This window comes from Rhinolophus sinicus, linkage group LG14 (assembly GCF_036562045.2).
Source record: "Rhinolophus sinicus isolate RSC01 linkage group LG14, ASM3656204v1, whole genome shotgun sequence".
NCBI lineage: Eukaryota > Metazoa > Chordata > Mammalia > Chiroptera > Rhinolophidae > Rhinolophus > Rhinolophus sinicus.
The window spans coordinates 12,093,204-12,108,646 of record NC_133763.1 but is presented as its reverse complement, the minus strand read 5'-3'; the positions used below and the strand labels follow the sequence as shown (position 1 = coordinate 12,108,646).

The window sequence follows — 15,443 nt, the reverse complement described above, 5'->3', positions numbered from 1 at the left end:
AAACATGACAGAGAGTAGTTGGGCTATAAAAAGATAGCAGTCATAACCATTTGCCATGAACACATTTTGCTTTTGCAAATTTTTAGAGCATATGACAATATAAACAAGTTCCTAGGGATCCATACAAGTAAGGGACCCTCAAACTCAACCTTTTGTAGCTTGATAGTAAATCCACTTCTGCCAGCACCTAATGGAACTTGTAGGTACAAAGTAGACACTCAAAAATATTTTTGGATGGATGGATGGATGGATGGATGGATGGATGGATGGATGGATGGATAAATGGATGAATGGATGAATAATAAAAAGTACTTTGTGTCTTCCTTAGCATTGCTAAATCAAAGTGCCTTTCAAATTAAATTGGACCCATTAGCTACAGGTCACATTTATCATATTAAAACTATGCTAAATCTCTGAGCAATGTGGCATCTATTTTTAACATGAAATATGTCAAGAAGATTTATTCATTGTAAGCACAGATATATTGACCCTTTGCTTTTTCTTTCTATGGGGAATTTTGTGATTTCTGCATAATTTTGCATCCCTGTCAAGTACACCTCCTCAGGAGTCTGCCCTAAGCAGAGCCACTACTTTGAATGTCTTATTACTAAAATTATGAAACAACTTTCTCCAACGTATATGTTACATTTAGCTTTTTATGAAGGACGATTTCTACTCTTGATTGTGTGTGTGTGTGTGTGTGTGTGTGTGTGTGTGTGTGACTCCCAGAGAAAGAGTTGTCTAAGATTTTTTAAAGTGTTATTGCAGCTAAAAGGAGTTGAAAAATCAAAGGCCCATATTTTCCAGGATAGTGTAAAAATATAGATTTATTTAAGTTTTAGTTTACGGTCTAATGTTAGAACAGAGATAGTGCTAAAATGGAAATTGGTTCATCAGACAGGAAGTCTTGTACTTAATGGGATTTGCTTAGGATTCTGACTCTCTTGTCCGGGGTTAGTATGTCCGTCGCACCGGTAATCAGAGAAGTAACTACAATATCAAATGATCTCTCATAAAACCTGACTGCGTACATGCTTATATACCATTGAAAAACCTTGTGCCACTCTCGGGACCTAGAATTTTTCAGCAAATGCCAGAATTGAAATGCTTCCTGCAAATGCTGATTTTTTTTTGTTTTCTTTTCTCCACTTGGCATTCAGATTGAGATAGTTGAGCGAAGGTAAAAAGTGACAAGGCAAATAGTGTCTTATTGGCAGAGAAATTGTGGATTTACGACTAGGCTTTCTTTCACAAGCTTAATTTGGGAGAATGGGTTTCTATGATGTTGTCATTGAAAAACTAAGTCTCCTTGGGAAGCATCAACTGTGAATCAAAGAGAAGCAATATTACCCTCACTGACCTGGTTGTCTCTTTTAAAAAGTTTTCACTTTTAAACACTTTTGCAAATTAATCTTGGGACCTAGATAGAATATACACAGTGGTCAGTATGAAAAGGCAAGTTAGATGAAGCCATCTCTTTTGCTAGTGGAAGAAAATATACCTATCCATGTTAAGGTAGATTTTTCTGTTAGGTGATATATGTATGGTTGGTTCTAAACAAGTGACACTTTACAGTACCCTGTCAGAGAGCACGTTACTGGCCACAGTGATTGATTGGGATATTACAGTTAAATCTTTTAACGTGTCTGGCAGATAATTTGCTGCACTGATACTGTTTACTACAACTTCAACTAGGGAGAAAATAAATCAGTTTAAAAGGATTAAGAAAATGGATGAAAATTGTAGGTGGCCCGTCAAAAATCTTTCACAAGGAGTATTCGTTATGAGTAGGCAAGTCATGCTTTATCAGGAAGCATGGAGATACTTCAGTGTGATTAGAAAAATGGTAAAGATTTTTTTTCTTAGTTTCATTCAGCTGGTGTGATGAGCATTATTGATTAAAATGTTAGGATCAATAAGGAGTTAAAATTGGAGTAGAGCAGAGCCTAAGGAGGAGGAAAAGGTTATGGTCTGTCGAGTAACCTAAGAAATGGTTTGTAAAAAATTGATTTTTAAATATGAGCTGTCACTGATACCTCTTGGCTTTCATTGGCATATACTGTCTTACAGTGTGCAGGTATGTGTAAAACTACAATATATACTGTTAACAGACTCGTACACTAAATATTTGTAAACATTGTGTACTACTAAAAGCTATCTACAAAATTAGCCCATTTGAATATGTGTTATTAATGCTTTCTAGAGAATTCTCTGTAATGTTGCTGAGGGAGCTGCCTTTCAAGTCATTTAACAGCCAATGAAACGTAACATGTTTCTCCTTAGATGCGATTCTGCACAATAACATGGTTGCACTTCATCAAGTTCTTTCTAAAATCACAGCAGTATGTTTTAAATACCTTTCTCCTCTTTTTCTTAATTCATCAGCATGAAAATTGACCAAATATATTAGACTCCAGAGTACATTCTCATAACCAGGGATGAAAGGGTTAGATAGTCCTCACATATAAGCACTTGCATTATAGACTTTACTTTCATTTGAAGGAGAAACTAAACAGAGCGAGAAAAATACACGTGTAAAACATCAAAGCACCATCAAAGGTGGACGTAAATGCAGACATGGAGAAAAGACAATCAAAATACCAATAAACTGAAAAGTGAAGTAAAACAAAACCCACTAATCTGAATTTTAGGGAAAACATCTAAAAGTAATGAACATTTTTATTAGATGTATACAAAAGGTACCCCTGAAAAAACAATTCAGAGACTAGCTCCTGAAAATGTTAACAAATAGTTAAACATAGGCTCCAAGAGTTGCTGTAAAGAAAAATATGGAAAAACATAAAAGCAAAACCTTTAAAGGGAAAGAAAAGGAGAAAGGCTCACTAATCACTAAGTTCAGAGACTGAATTTTGAATTTTCCTGGGGTTGCTCTGGGCACCACATTCCTGTATAACTAAACAAAAGTTCCTTTTTAAAATTTTACAGTCTTTTAGATTGGATCCTAGAAGCACACTTTCTTTTAAAAATCAATTCTGATCTAATTTCACTGTTTATTTTTCTACAATATTGGGCATATATCAGTATAAATTATCAATATGTTGAAATGAATGAAAAATATTAGGAAATCATTTTAAAATTACATAAAATATCACTAAAGAATAATATCTGATAATAAAGTCCATTAGAATTCTGCTTATTTAATTCCTTGTGTATAAACTTTCGCATAAACATAGTTCATTATAGGTTTGTTTTAAACTTAAATACCTAATTTTGGACCCCAAAAGCATAGCTTTATAATCTATTTTTAAACACATGTTCTGTGTAGGAAAATCAATGGTTCATTGTCGCGTCGCTTTGATTTGGGCTGGTGCTTTCCAATTTTGAGTGTAGTGTTGGGGAGGAAAATTAATTTTCCCTCTACCCTTCTGAGTTCTTAGCTGAGATCCCTGTAATAAAAGACAGATTAACAAGAGAAAAACAAACAGATATTTGTTAACATGTATATATCATGTATACCTGGGAGATACCCAAGGGGAAATAAGTCACTGTCTAAGGTGGCAGGTTTTGGGGTGGCATATTCTGTTACCCTGCATTAAGTAACCCACACTGTCCTGAAGTGCTTAGCAGGAACCGGTGGGATTTGACTTGCCTTTACAGGTGCACCCTGAGCGTGACCGTGGAGCAAGCCATCATTCTGGCCAGGAGCCACGGACTGCCTCCGCGCTACATTATGCAGGCTACCGATGTGATGCGCAAGCAGGTAAGGGTCACAGATATTTGTCGGGAGTCATTTTGCAGGACCTGGATTGGAAGGTTCCTTTATTTATTTATCAAGTGTCTGACAGGTGCCTGCATGTGACAGGCACTTTTCCAGGCTCAGAGGGTATGTGGTGAATAAGACACCCTCCCAGGGCAGAAGACAACACGGATTTCCGTATGAGGATTCTCCAAGAGACTTAGACAACCTGGAGGAAAGGATGTCTAAGAGGCAACTGGAAGGAGGAAAGGGAGTTGGTCATGCAAAATGAATGGATTTGGGGCTTCTGTAAAACGATATGTCCCACTCTCTGGGAATTGCAGGTGATTTAGGACGGCTCAGGGAATAGATTGGGGGAAGGGAATAGGGGAAAAACAGAGGAAAGAACTGAGGGTCCTGCATGCTTCTGGAGATCTCAAAGGGACTTACTTCTATGCCATACTAAGAAGTTTGGGTGTGATTCTGAAGATAAAGCACATAAGTCAGATTTTCCTTCAGAGAACAAATAGCTGCTGTTGCACGGTCTTCAGATCTCTGAAGTACTCACAGGTAAGCATATACTCTCTTATGAAGAAATGAACCTTCTATACAATAATCCCACAGAATCTCAAATGTGGTAGTTTGGTTTTTTAAATTCTTTACGAAGACAGCAACCAAAATGTACTAATCTCCAATTTACTGATTATTAGGAAAATGTGCTTAATCTAGTAGAAAAGAGTAGAAAGACCAAAGAGGTGAAAAGACACCAATTTTATATTTAACTCTGTCACCTTTTCTCAGGGCTACCACAGAAAATTGCATTAACCGATCTCTATTTGCTGACTTGGTTTGAATTGCCCGGTGATAGCGACTTCATTTTTAAGATTTGCTTTCGTAATTATGACTGCATTATTTACTAACGGTGTAGTTGTACAACTGTCAGACAAAGGTAAGTCCCTGTGAGTTTGCTCCCAAGATTACACTACAGCATGTCACCCAAGTCGGAAGTGAGGCCAGGCCGCCCTGGGGGCCCCAATGCAGAGAGAGGCTCAGGAAGTGCACGACTATTGGTGCTTCCCCTTGGGAAGCCCAGAGCTGAAGATTGAAAACCCAGATCTCACGAGGTCCAAGAGAGATGTGCTAAGTGAAGATTCGAGCCGTGAGAAATATGTGACAGACACACTGTGATTTCGCTGGAAAAGGGCAAATACAGATGCAAATGTAGCAAGTTTCGGAAGGATTTTGGGGTGGATATACAACTTCAATTTTAAAAAAATAGTCTCATGATTAATCATATCAGGATTGGGGTTTGGGTGCTGAAACATACAGGAAGAGACTAACCTTTCTGTTTCACGCTGTTGCTATTAGGTTGGTGCCAAAGTAATGGCGGTTTACAAGATTAAAAATACTTGCAAAAACCGCAATTACTTTCACACCAACCAAATATTAGAGTTAAGTTTGCAATCAGACTTGCAGAAGCCATCTCAAAATTATGGTTTATGGCAGACTAAGAGACTGGTATTAACCTATTGTTAATAATAATCCTGTAAGCCGAGAATTATTGTGAATGACCAATCAGTTACTAGCACAGAATTGATTGGTGCCTGGCAGGATAAATGTGATGCAGACAAGTAGGGAAGAGGACAGACAGGGTGTTAGGCTGAGGGAGCAGCAGAAGCAGGTGTAACACAGAAGTAGCTGGCATGCTGAGTGCATGGAGAAATGTATTGTTGAGTTTCAAGTGGAATGTGTTTGGCTTGATGAGCATCAGTTTTATATGAAACATTTTAAGAAAGCAAAAACCTTTATATAAATGATTTAATGGAGTATCATGAGACTAAAAACAAATACTGTACTGTAGTTTGCAAATCGATTTTTCATAAGGATAAAATTTAGAAATTTTAAGACTAGTTGATATGTAGATAAACTTGAACAAATACTAAGACTGAACAAAAAAAAACCTGTAAATAATAATGAGAATAAAGTTTCTGACTGAGAAGGAACGTACAAATGAGGAAAGAGAGAAGGCTGGCATCCAGAATCAACCCTGTGGTACTGGATTGGAATCAGAGGTATTTGTTTGAACCGGTGGATGCATGCATGCACACACAGATAGATGGAGACATAAATATAGATGTTTGAGTGTGTTTGCATCTGTCAACTAGCTCTGTCTATTAAAGAGACATAGAAACAGTTACATACCAGTAGTAGTAATGAGCGTACCCAGTGTCCAGACCTTTGGTTCTCAATATCACTCTCCATTAAAAAGAGCCAGGGGTCCTTGGAGACATGGTTAATTCCCAGGGGAGACAGGAAGGTGAGACCTGGAACATTGTGAAGTGCCAGAAAATAAACAAGTACTCAGAAATGATAGTGGTTGTATCAGCAGGACAGAAGAAGCAACTTGCAACAATTTGAACAAAACATTATTAATAGCAAAAATATTGTATTATAACTCATAGACTAAATAAATATCCATGAATCCATACTGATTTAAATGAGTACTTGAATAAATAATTGGGTGGAAGGGATAACTCTTCTTCACAGAAGCATTCCAATTCTTTTTTTTTTTTTTTTTAAGATTTTATTGGGGAAGGGGAACAGGACTTTATTGGGGAACAGTGTGTACTTCCAGAATTTTTTTCCAAGTCAAGTTGTTGTCCTTTCAATCTTAGTTGTGGAGGGTGCCGTTCAGCTTCAAGTTGTTGTCCTTTCAGTCTTAGTTGTGCAGGGCCCAGCTCAGCTCCAGGTCCAGTTGCCGTTGCTAGTTACAGGGGGCGCACCCCACCATCCCTTGAGGGAATCGAACTGGCAACCTTGTGGTTGAGAGGACGTGCTCCAACCAACTGAGCCATCCGGGAGCTCAGCAGCAGCTCAGCTCAAGGTGCCGTGTTCAATCTTAGTTGCAGGGGGCGGAACCCACCATCCCTTGCGGGGCTCGAGGAATTGAACTGGCAACCTTGTGGTTGAGAGCCCACTGGCCCATGTGGGACTCGAACCGGCAGCCTTCGGAGTTAGGAGCACAGAGCTCCAACCGCCTGAGCCACCAGGCCGGCCCTGAAGCATTCCAATTCTTAAATACTGAAATACCATTGCTGGCAGGATGTGCCAGTGGAGGCTAAAATCGGTGAGCAAAAGTTCGAGGAGAAATAGGATATGTGCATAGTCTCATAGCATTTGCCCCCCCCCCCCAACATACCTATCAGCTACAAAAAGAAGAATGGTAACTATACTGTGGAAAAATCTGGCAGATACCGCCTTAACCAAGTGGTGAAAGTTCACGTCACCTGTGATAAGATACAAGGACATCATATGATGTGGTCAACATCAGTGGTTCGATGCACAGAGAAGGCACAACATCATTTCTGTGATTTTCTTGCCCAAATGCATATCTTATATCTAATCATAAGAAAATATCTACACACCCAGACTGAGAGATATTCTGCGAAATAATGTCTAGTACTCATCAAAACCATGAAGGTATGGAAGAAAACAAGAACCCGAGGAACTGTCAGAGATTGGAGGAGACCAAGGAGACATGAAAGCAAAATGCAGCAGAGGGATCCTGATTTGGATCTGGAACTGAAAAGGGACCTTGGGGTGTGGGGGGGATTTGAATAAGACGTGCAGCTTCCTTAATAGCATTGTACCAAAGTTGACTTCTTAATTTTGATCATCATGCTATGATCAAGTGAAGGGTTAATGTTAGAGGGAGATTACATGCTGGGCAAAGTGGATGAGCTCTGTTCTGCTTTTACAACTTTAAGTTTAAAATTACTTCTAAATGAAGAAGTTTTTTTTAACTGCTGAATTGCGATTCCTAAATTCCTTTCCATTAGTCTTTATTCCACCCCACCCCATTTGAGAGAATATATTCTTTATTTTTTATTCCCCCTTCTTTCTTCCTTTCCTGTAGTTCAGAATTGGCAGCAGGAGAGAGAATTTCAGAGTTTTTTAAACCACGTTTCTTCATCTGTTCTCAGCCCTATATCCTGGTGTTCGGTTCTGTGTAACAACCAATTCCCATTAGGAACTGAACAATGATTATAGCTTCATTCATGAACTTGACAGATTATAAAGACATTTTCATTGCTAAAGTACATTGCTTTTGTACTATAAACTTTGAGGCAAAATTCTTGCAATTTCAGAGAGCCACATATACATATCTTGTCCAGAAATTGCTTTAGAACTATTTAAGAAAATATTTTCTTGATAAGTACTATGACATTTAAAATAGCTAATTATTCAGCTAAGGACAAAACGGGCATATGAGTGTCATAGAACTGTGATTTCTGTTCCACGAAAGTGGGGGCACAGCAGATATTTACAGCTTGCTCATTTCCGACTGTCTTAAGTATTGCGTGCTTCTCAGAATAAATACATGGAAGAGACACTGAAACTGCTACTTAAATTTATTTTGAATGATTTAGATGGCTATTTAAATACATATCAATCCTTTGAAGTAATATATCAGTGTATTTTGATTTTTTAAAATATTTAATTTTGAAAATGCTCAGATGATGATTTTTCTCTTTCTCCTCATCCAGTCTCTTGACATTAATTATATGATCGGAATAAATATTCTATACTCAAATGTTAATGGTATGTTAAATAATTACTAATGCAACGTAGAGCTAAGAGTGATTTTCCTTACTGCTTTCAGGGAGCAAGAGTTCAGAACACAGCAAAGAATTTGGGAGTCAGAGACCGGACCCCACAGTCAGCTCCCCGGTAAGTGACTCCCCAGGTCTGCTCTTTCCCAAAGGACTCGCCACCCTTTCCCAGGCAGTGTCACTTACAGCTAATGCAGCTTCTCTAGGATATGCCCAGTGTAGAACTGATTACAATCATGGAAATTGGCCTTGTAAACATTCCGTGGCTAAATGTGATTAGGCATCAACACTCTCAGAGTGAAAAGGAATTTTAGTTGAAACAAATTTAGACGTAGGAGTCTTGACATTATTTTAGTTTGCAAGTTCCATCATGAATTGAAAACCAAAAGTCCACATAGTTACGACAAAAATTTATAATTCTAACTATGCCAAACTTCCATAATGCCATTTTCATTTATACTTTTATGACTGCATATGCTGTTCCCTCTGGCTTGATTGCCTTTCCCATCTGTGTCCGTATGAAAAACTATTTAACCACAAAACCCAATTTAGATGTTCATTTTGTCCTTGAATTCTTGGATGAGTTTCCTTCCTCTTTATGCTCCTTTTGTACCTTGTATTTTAGATCTATTATAACCCTGATTGTGTTGCAATAATATATTGTTCCATGTCTCTTTGGCCAATCTGAATGTGAATTCTTTGGAGGCAAGGAATATGTTTTCTGGATTTTATTCATTGCTCATCATAGTGGCTGCATACGAATATCCGAACTGATTTCAAGAACGTGTCAATGAATAAACAAATGACTGAGCTTTTTGTTCGTTATTATACCAAATAGTCACAGTTCACATATCATCATAAGAAAGGACTCTAACCCACCTTTAAAATAAATGAACATGGGAACAGCCATCAAAGAAATGTTGTTCATTTGATTTCCCTGGTGACATTAGGGTTGGCAGCCATCTGTCTTGAAATAGGGCAAAGTGAAATAATTTCCTTTACATTTGATGGTTTTCATACATTTGCATTTTAACAAAAAGTAGGCTTCTTCAAGCATGGTCAAGACACCCTTTGTTTCCATGTACAAAGCAGTTACCAGAGTGACAACGATGATTGCAGTATTGGTGAAGTTATATTTCATTCTGAAAAACTTGTGGGCAGTGACACTACTTTCAAAAAGCAAAACATATTTCCCCTTCAAAAATGGATGGAGTGCTCGTGTTCTAATTGCATTTGTTTTATTGCCGATTCCTAACCCTAGTTAATCCTCAAGTCTTGCTAATGTTTTCTTTCATGGTTGAGTTGATTAGAAAGAATCTAAGACTTTCTATTGCTGAAGAATCATTTCACATAGGCATTTGCTCTCTCGTACCTTGAGCAGACATGGTGTATTTGGATAATAGACCCAGTGAAGTGTTAAAATTCCAATAAGAAAACAAGATAATGGCTCAGCAAGGTCCTCTTAGCTAGAGCTTATAAACAACAATAAACAGTGGTGCGAGGTAAGACCTGAATCAATAAACCAATCCGTAAGCTGAATACAAGAAAAGAAATGGATGAACTCACTCTCTTCTTTATTGGATTATGTTTTAAAACACTTGAAATGAAACGCAATAAAGTGTGCCAGCTGTAAAGTTGATATTTTTCACAATGAACGATAGCCCTGGAAGCAGAAAGCTAGAGTAATTTTTAATTTTTTAAATGTATTATTTCGTTCACTCTACAAATGTTTATTGAGAACATAAGACATGCAGAGCACTCTGCTATGCCCCATGGAGAAAGTAAACATGAGATAGAAATAGTTCTGGCTCTCAGTGAGTTTTTGGGTAAAGCAATGAGATGAGTGAAACATAACTACGCAAAACAGTAGAATGTAAGAGAGTTCCGAGGACTGTAGAGCGGCTGGGATCCCTCCCAGCTGGGAACCAGTATCTCTGCCCCAAAGATAAACCAAAGAACATATTTGGCTCTTAAGGCCAGGCCCCCCAAGGCAAATCTGGGGTAATGTTTCTGCAGATATCTTTATGCAGATAAAGTTTGTTATCTCTTCCTGAGATAATGTTTGGTTCAACTCTCCAATCAATCTCTTCATAGTTTTCCTAAAACCAACCACTGTCTTTTGTTTTTTTAAATTTACTCAGCAACCATATGTTGAATTTCTGCTATGTGTTTGTAGATGTCAGGCGCTTTGTTAGAAATCAGAGATAAAGATAGCGTCTCGTCCACCAGTCACTGACATGCACAGTAGAGTGACAATTGAATAAAATAAAATTAGTATACAGTGTATAGGAACTGTGACAGAAATAGGCACAGATTGCCGTGAGAAGACAGAGAAGGGGTATATAACTCAGCCTAGGCATGGAGAGCGGAGGTTGCAGAATGTTCCTAGCCCAGTCAGATGCCCTAGAGAGCTGATGCAGTGATCCCCAAGGCCTGAAAAACACATCGCATTCTGAGAAATGCACCTAGATCTCTGACGGATGTTTGATTGTGATTTTCGAGTTAGAGTGATACAAAGTGAGGCTGGGGACATGGGTGGGCGGGGCGGGATCAGGAAGAGGCTTGTAGGAGATACTGAAGCATTTTTATTTTAATGTGAAGACAATAGGGAGGCATTAATAAATAGCCTACCTATCTAGAAGATTTAAACTTTAGAATTTATCTCTGGCAACATTGGGGGGATCCGTTAGGACAGCTAAGACAGGAGCCTTAAAGGAGATTATTATAGTATTGAGGATAAAGACAAGAGGATGGATTAGAGAGACATTTAGAAGACAGAATTAGTAATCTTTGGGCACTCGTTGAATGAAGGAGGTTAGGGAAAAGGAAGGTTCTAGAATGGCCACCAAATCTTTGGCTTGGGTGACAAGGAGTGAATTGCTCTAGTCACTGAGAGAGTAGATACAGGAAAAAGATTGTCCACAGTTTCACTATCCTCCGTTTCAGTTACCCGTGGTCCACCACAGTCCAAAAATATTAAATGGAAAATTCCAGAAATAAGCAATTCATAAGTTTTAAATTATGTGCCTGAATGCATCTGAGTAGCATGATGCAATCTTGTCCCATCCCGTCCAAGACATGTATCAGCCTTTTGTCCAGCGTTTCCACACTAGAGATGCTCCCACCTATTAATCACTTCTCAGTCGTTTTGGTTATCAGATCCACTGTCATAGTATCGCAGGGCTTGTGTTCAAGTCACCCTTATTTTACTACATAACGGCCCTGAATTTCAAAAGTAGTGATGCTGGCAATTTGGATGTGTCAAGGAGAAGCTGTAAAGTGCTTCCTGTAAGTGAAAAGGTCTGTTAGGTATAGGAGAAAACATAGTATATATAGGGTTTGTTACCATCCAGGGTTTCAGGCATCCACTGGGGGTCTTGGAACGTATCCCCCATAGATGAGGACAACTGTACAGGGAAAAGATGAAGTCCACTTGTTCCTGTTGAGACTAAGGGTCAATGGCACATCTGTGTGGCGATGCCTTGTGGGCAGGATAAATGAGGTTCTTCTTCCTTCTAACTTTCATATATTAGCTCTTTATAGAGAAATAACCATCTTCACCAAGAACCAAATATGTCATTTCAGAAGTAATGGTACGGTGGTCTTATTTTCTATTACATTACAAACTCTGGAAACTATTGTGTAATGAAAGCTTGATTTTGTATGTGTGATTGGAAGGCAGCATATTATCGTGGTTAAAAGTGAAAAGATGGTTTTGAGTCCCAGCTCGTGCTCGGTGACCTGATTAAATCAAGTTATTTACTCTCTGAGACAATTTTCTCATTGGTATGATGCGTGTAAATTGCCTCACAGCAGAGTCGTTTTGATACTTTAAACATGAAAGAGGCATTTGCTTTGCGGTCTTCTTTAATGCAACTTTTATTTTGCCATGTAGAAAGATCAAGGGCGTGACTATAGATTGCAGTTTGAAAGTAGAATTCTATTCTCTGCAGATTTAGATGTGGGCTGGGAATACCAGCCCCAAGATGGCTGCCTGAGCCCAAACTGGAAAAGAAGAAAGGGGAGCCAGGAACAAACCTTTTTTGTGCAGGGCCACTGGTGTGTATGGACCCCAAAAATGTTGAGCAAACAGAGGCCTCCCATTTCCTAACAATGTAGGTGCCCCAAATCAAATGCCTCAGTGCAGAGTAGAAGTCCAACTGTTACCTATTACATTTTACTTCCCCACTTCGTCTGCTTGTTCTAACCTCCCAAAGCCCCCACAATATCCATAACTAATGTGTTTGAACTCAAATAACCCTGAGTCTCTTCCAAGAAGCCTCACAATGGCTGCATCTGCCCAGTTCTGCAGTACCCAGAGCTTTTATTTCATTAGGTGATCACAGGGAGTAGCCTTTTCACCAGTTTGCAAGGCAGACCTTTCAAAGACTTGTCAACCCAGTGGCATTAGTTACAATTGGTGGGACCATGCAGAGAAAGGTAATGGACTGTGATGGCTCAGGCCGATGTCACCGAGTAAGACATCCTCCATCCAGCTTACTGTTTCTGTGCTAGCAGTAAGGCTAACGCCACAGTGCCTTTTCACTCACTAGGCAGTACTGTCTGGGACATGAGAGGACAGAAGTTAAAGAGGAAAAGAACTTTCCCATCATTCTATTATTCTAGCCCCGGAAATGCAATTTGAAATACCATATCCTTTAGCTGAAAACGGCGCTTTGAAGTACGTCATCTCATTTTCATGTATTCTTTTCTCCGGGAAGGATGAAATAAGCCTTTCTGATCTGATGTGTCCTTATTTCAGTATTCATTTTCTTCCATGGAGATGCCATGTGGAGCCCTAACCACCTTCCAGAATGGAAATACGTTTTGCAAACCTCCAAGGCAATAACCTCTTCTATGTGTTTCCAGACTCGGAGAGTTCATTTTGTTAACTAGGTTTCTAACTCAATACTAAACCTTTTTCATTCTTCCCTCTGATTTAGAATTAACATGGGATTAAATGTTGAAGGAAGAGGACATTTCTAATTCGCTAAATTTGTCAACAACTCATTTTAGCTGTGTTTAATTTAATCTGTCCAAGGGCGTGAATCACCACAGCTACCCCTGGGTGTGGAGTGCTTTGAAAAAGGAACAGAGTTGAAATCTGCACCTTATGTGTGTATAGCATTAGACTAGCTCTGAAGGAGGACCAGTGTGGCTGTGGGCACTAGCGAGGCCTACGGTGGAGTCCAATGCCCAGCAGCCTTAGGCCAGCTGGTATCCTAGTGTGGTCCTCTGAACTTTGCCTCGATGCTGGATGGTCGCAAACAACAACTATACCTGGGATGCAAAGCGGGTGCATCTTCCCATCTCCCAGCATCTCTCCCAGTTCAAATGGATTCCTAGACCCGCTTGAATCTCCATTTGATTCTACTGCCAAGTGAGGAGGTGATGAGCAAAGCGAGGCATCAATTCCTTAGGAAGCAGGAGCTAACGGTGCCTTTGACATTCAGGCCTCAGCACTCTGCCACCCCAGCCTATCCATAACCACCAGGATGGTGCAAAATGAAGCACATTTCTGCAACTGGTCAGAAAATCAGTAGAGTACCATGAGATAGATGCTGTCTTGCTACAAGACAATCATGGTAGACATGGTGATAATTATAATAATGTCATCTCATGGAATTTGGAGAATCAATTTTGCTGCCAGCATGGTGAATGGTGAGGTTAGAAACACCAGAGCAGAAGCAGCTGGTGTAAAAAGCGCAACATTGCTTAATCAGTAGCCATATAGATGTGCAAAGTGACACTGGTGTTTTCTAAATAATAGAACTGAAATTTTGGAGTTTGCTAATTTGTATGTGATTTTTTAAAATGAAATAGGCAACATGATTGTGACTCCCAAACCAAGAAATTATTATCAATGTATCTGTTATACTAATAAAAACATCTCATGTGATGTCAATATGCTGGGCCACTGTCACACTTTCTTATGCCTCTTCTAGGCTGTACAAGCTGTGCGAGCCGCCTCCCCCAGCTGGAGAAGAATAAAGAAACCTCAAGGAACCGAATGAGCAAAAGCTTCTGAACACTGGACTAGATAAAGGGCAGTCTGGCGAAACACTGTCCACTCAAGATAAAGAAAGGAATTTTTTCTCTAAATCTTTCATCATGATATAAATAACTCATATTCAGCTTGTACTTAGATATTTCTGCTGGGAATGGATAGACGTTCATTCAAGGCAGTTCAGCGTCACAAACTGATCTCTCTTTGTATTGACATGAACTCTTCATTTTTAGGGTCAGATGCATCCCTGGAAATTACAGAAGAAAACAAAAGATACCAGAGGAAAAAAATTAACCATCGTGCTTCCTCTCCCATTTATGCAAATTATTTTATCATATTCTATTTTCATCTTCTCCAAATGGGAACATGTAAGAATGGATATTTTCATTCGAAGGAGGATGTCACTGAAGAAACATGGCCACATTTTCTAAATCATACAGAAATGATACAGACAACGTAGAAGGGTGTTGTAGTTTCTCAGTTCCCCTGCATCAGAGAAAGTCATTTCTGCATGAAAAGTGAAGAGCGTGCTTTCCTCTTTCGAAGGACGTATTTCTCAGTAAAGGAGAGAGCTATTGAGGCCTCCAGCAACAACTTCTTCCAGCTGCTTTCAGGCGTCCTTTATGCTCTGGACAGTTCCAGAAGCTGGTGCTATTGTGGGTCTCCGAAAAGGACGTGGCTCCCTTGGGCCATATGTGCTGTGTGTGACAGAGGGGGCCAGGGTGTGCCAGGGATTGGGAAGGTGTGGGATGGAAAGTGAGGGTGGGAAAAATAAGCCTATTTAAAAACTAAACCATTAACTGAGAAAGATATCTAAAACTCTTAGGCTTTCATATGAGATGTCAGACTCTTAAGAGAATCCACCGTGCTGAGTATTTTTTATCAAGGTATATATATAAGTGTGAAAATAAAGCTTTATGTGTTGAACTTGAAAAGGACTATTAGAGATGTTGGTAATTTATGGAAGCACAAGATGTATTCTATTTTCATTCTAAAGTATATGTAATGTTTATCATTTCTATGTTGATAAAATAACATTGGTGTGTTAGCATGGTGAATATAGTAATATTGATTTGAACTCCATGATTTTCAAAACAATGAAAATGCCCTTATCAGGATTGTGATA

The 15,443-nt window shown here is 39.1% G+C and overlaps 1 protein-coding gene across 1 annotated transcript in view; it reads left to right on the top strand.

Moving 5' to 3' along the window:
• Window positions 1–14,591, top strand: part of PREX2 (phosphatidylinositol-3,4,5-trisphosphate dependent Rac exchange factor 2) — a 232,990-nt gene extending 218,399 nt beyond the window's left edge. Inside the window, exons 38-40 of the mRNA XM_019726246.2 lie at window positions 3,619–3,721; window positions 8,361–8,428; window positions 14,256–14,591. Of these exons, the coding sequence (XP_019581805.2) occupies window positions 3,619–3,721; window positions 8,361–8,428; window positions 14,256–14,301 (217 nt within the window). The 3' untranslated portion in view covers window positions 14,302–14,591. The remainder of the gene's footprint in view (window positions 1–3,618; window positions 3,722–8,360; window positions 8,429–14,255) is intronic.
• Window positions 14,592–15,443: the final 852 nt, after the last annotated feature.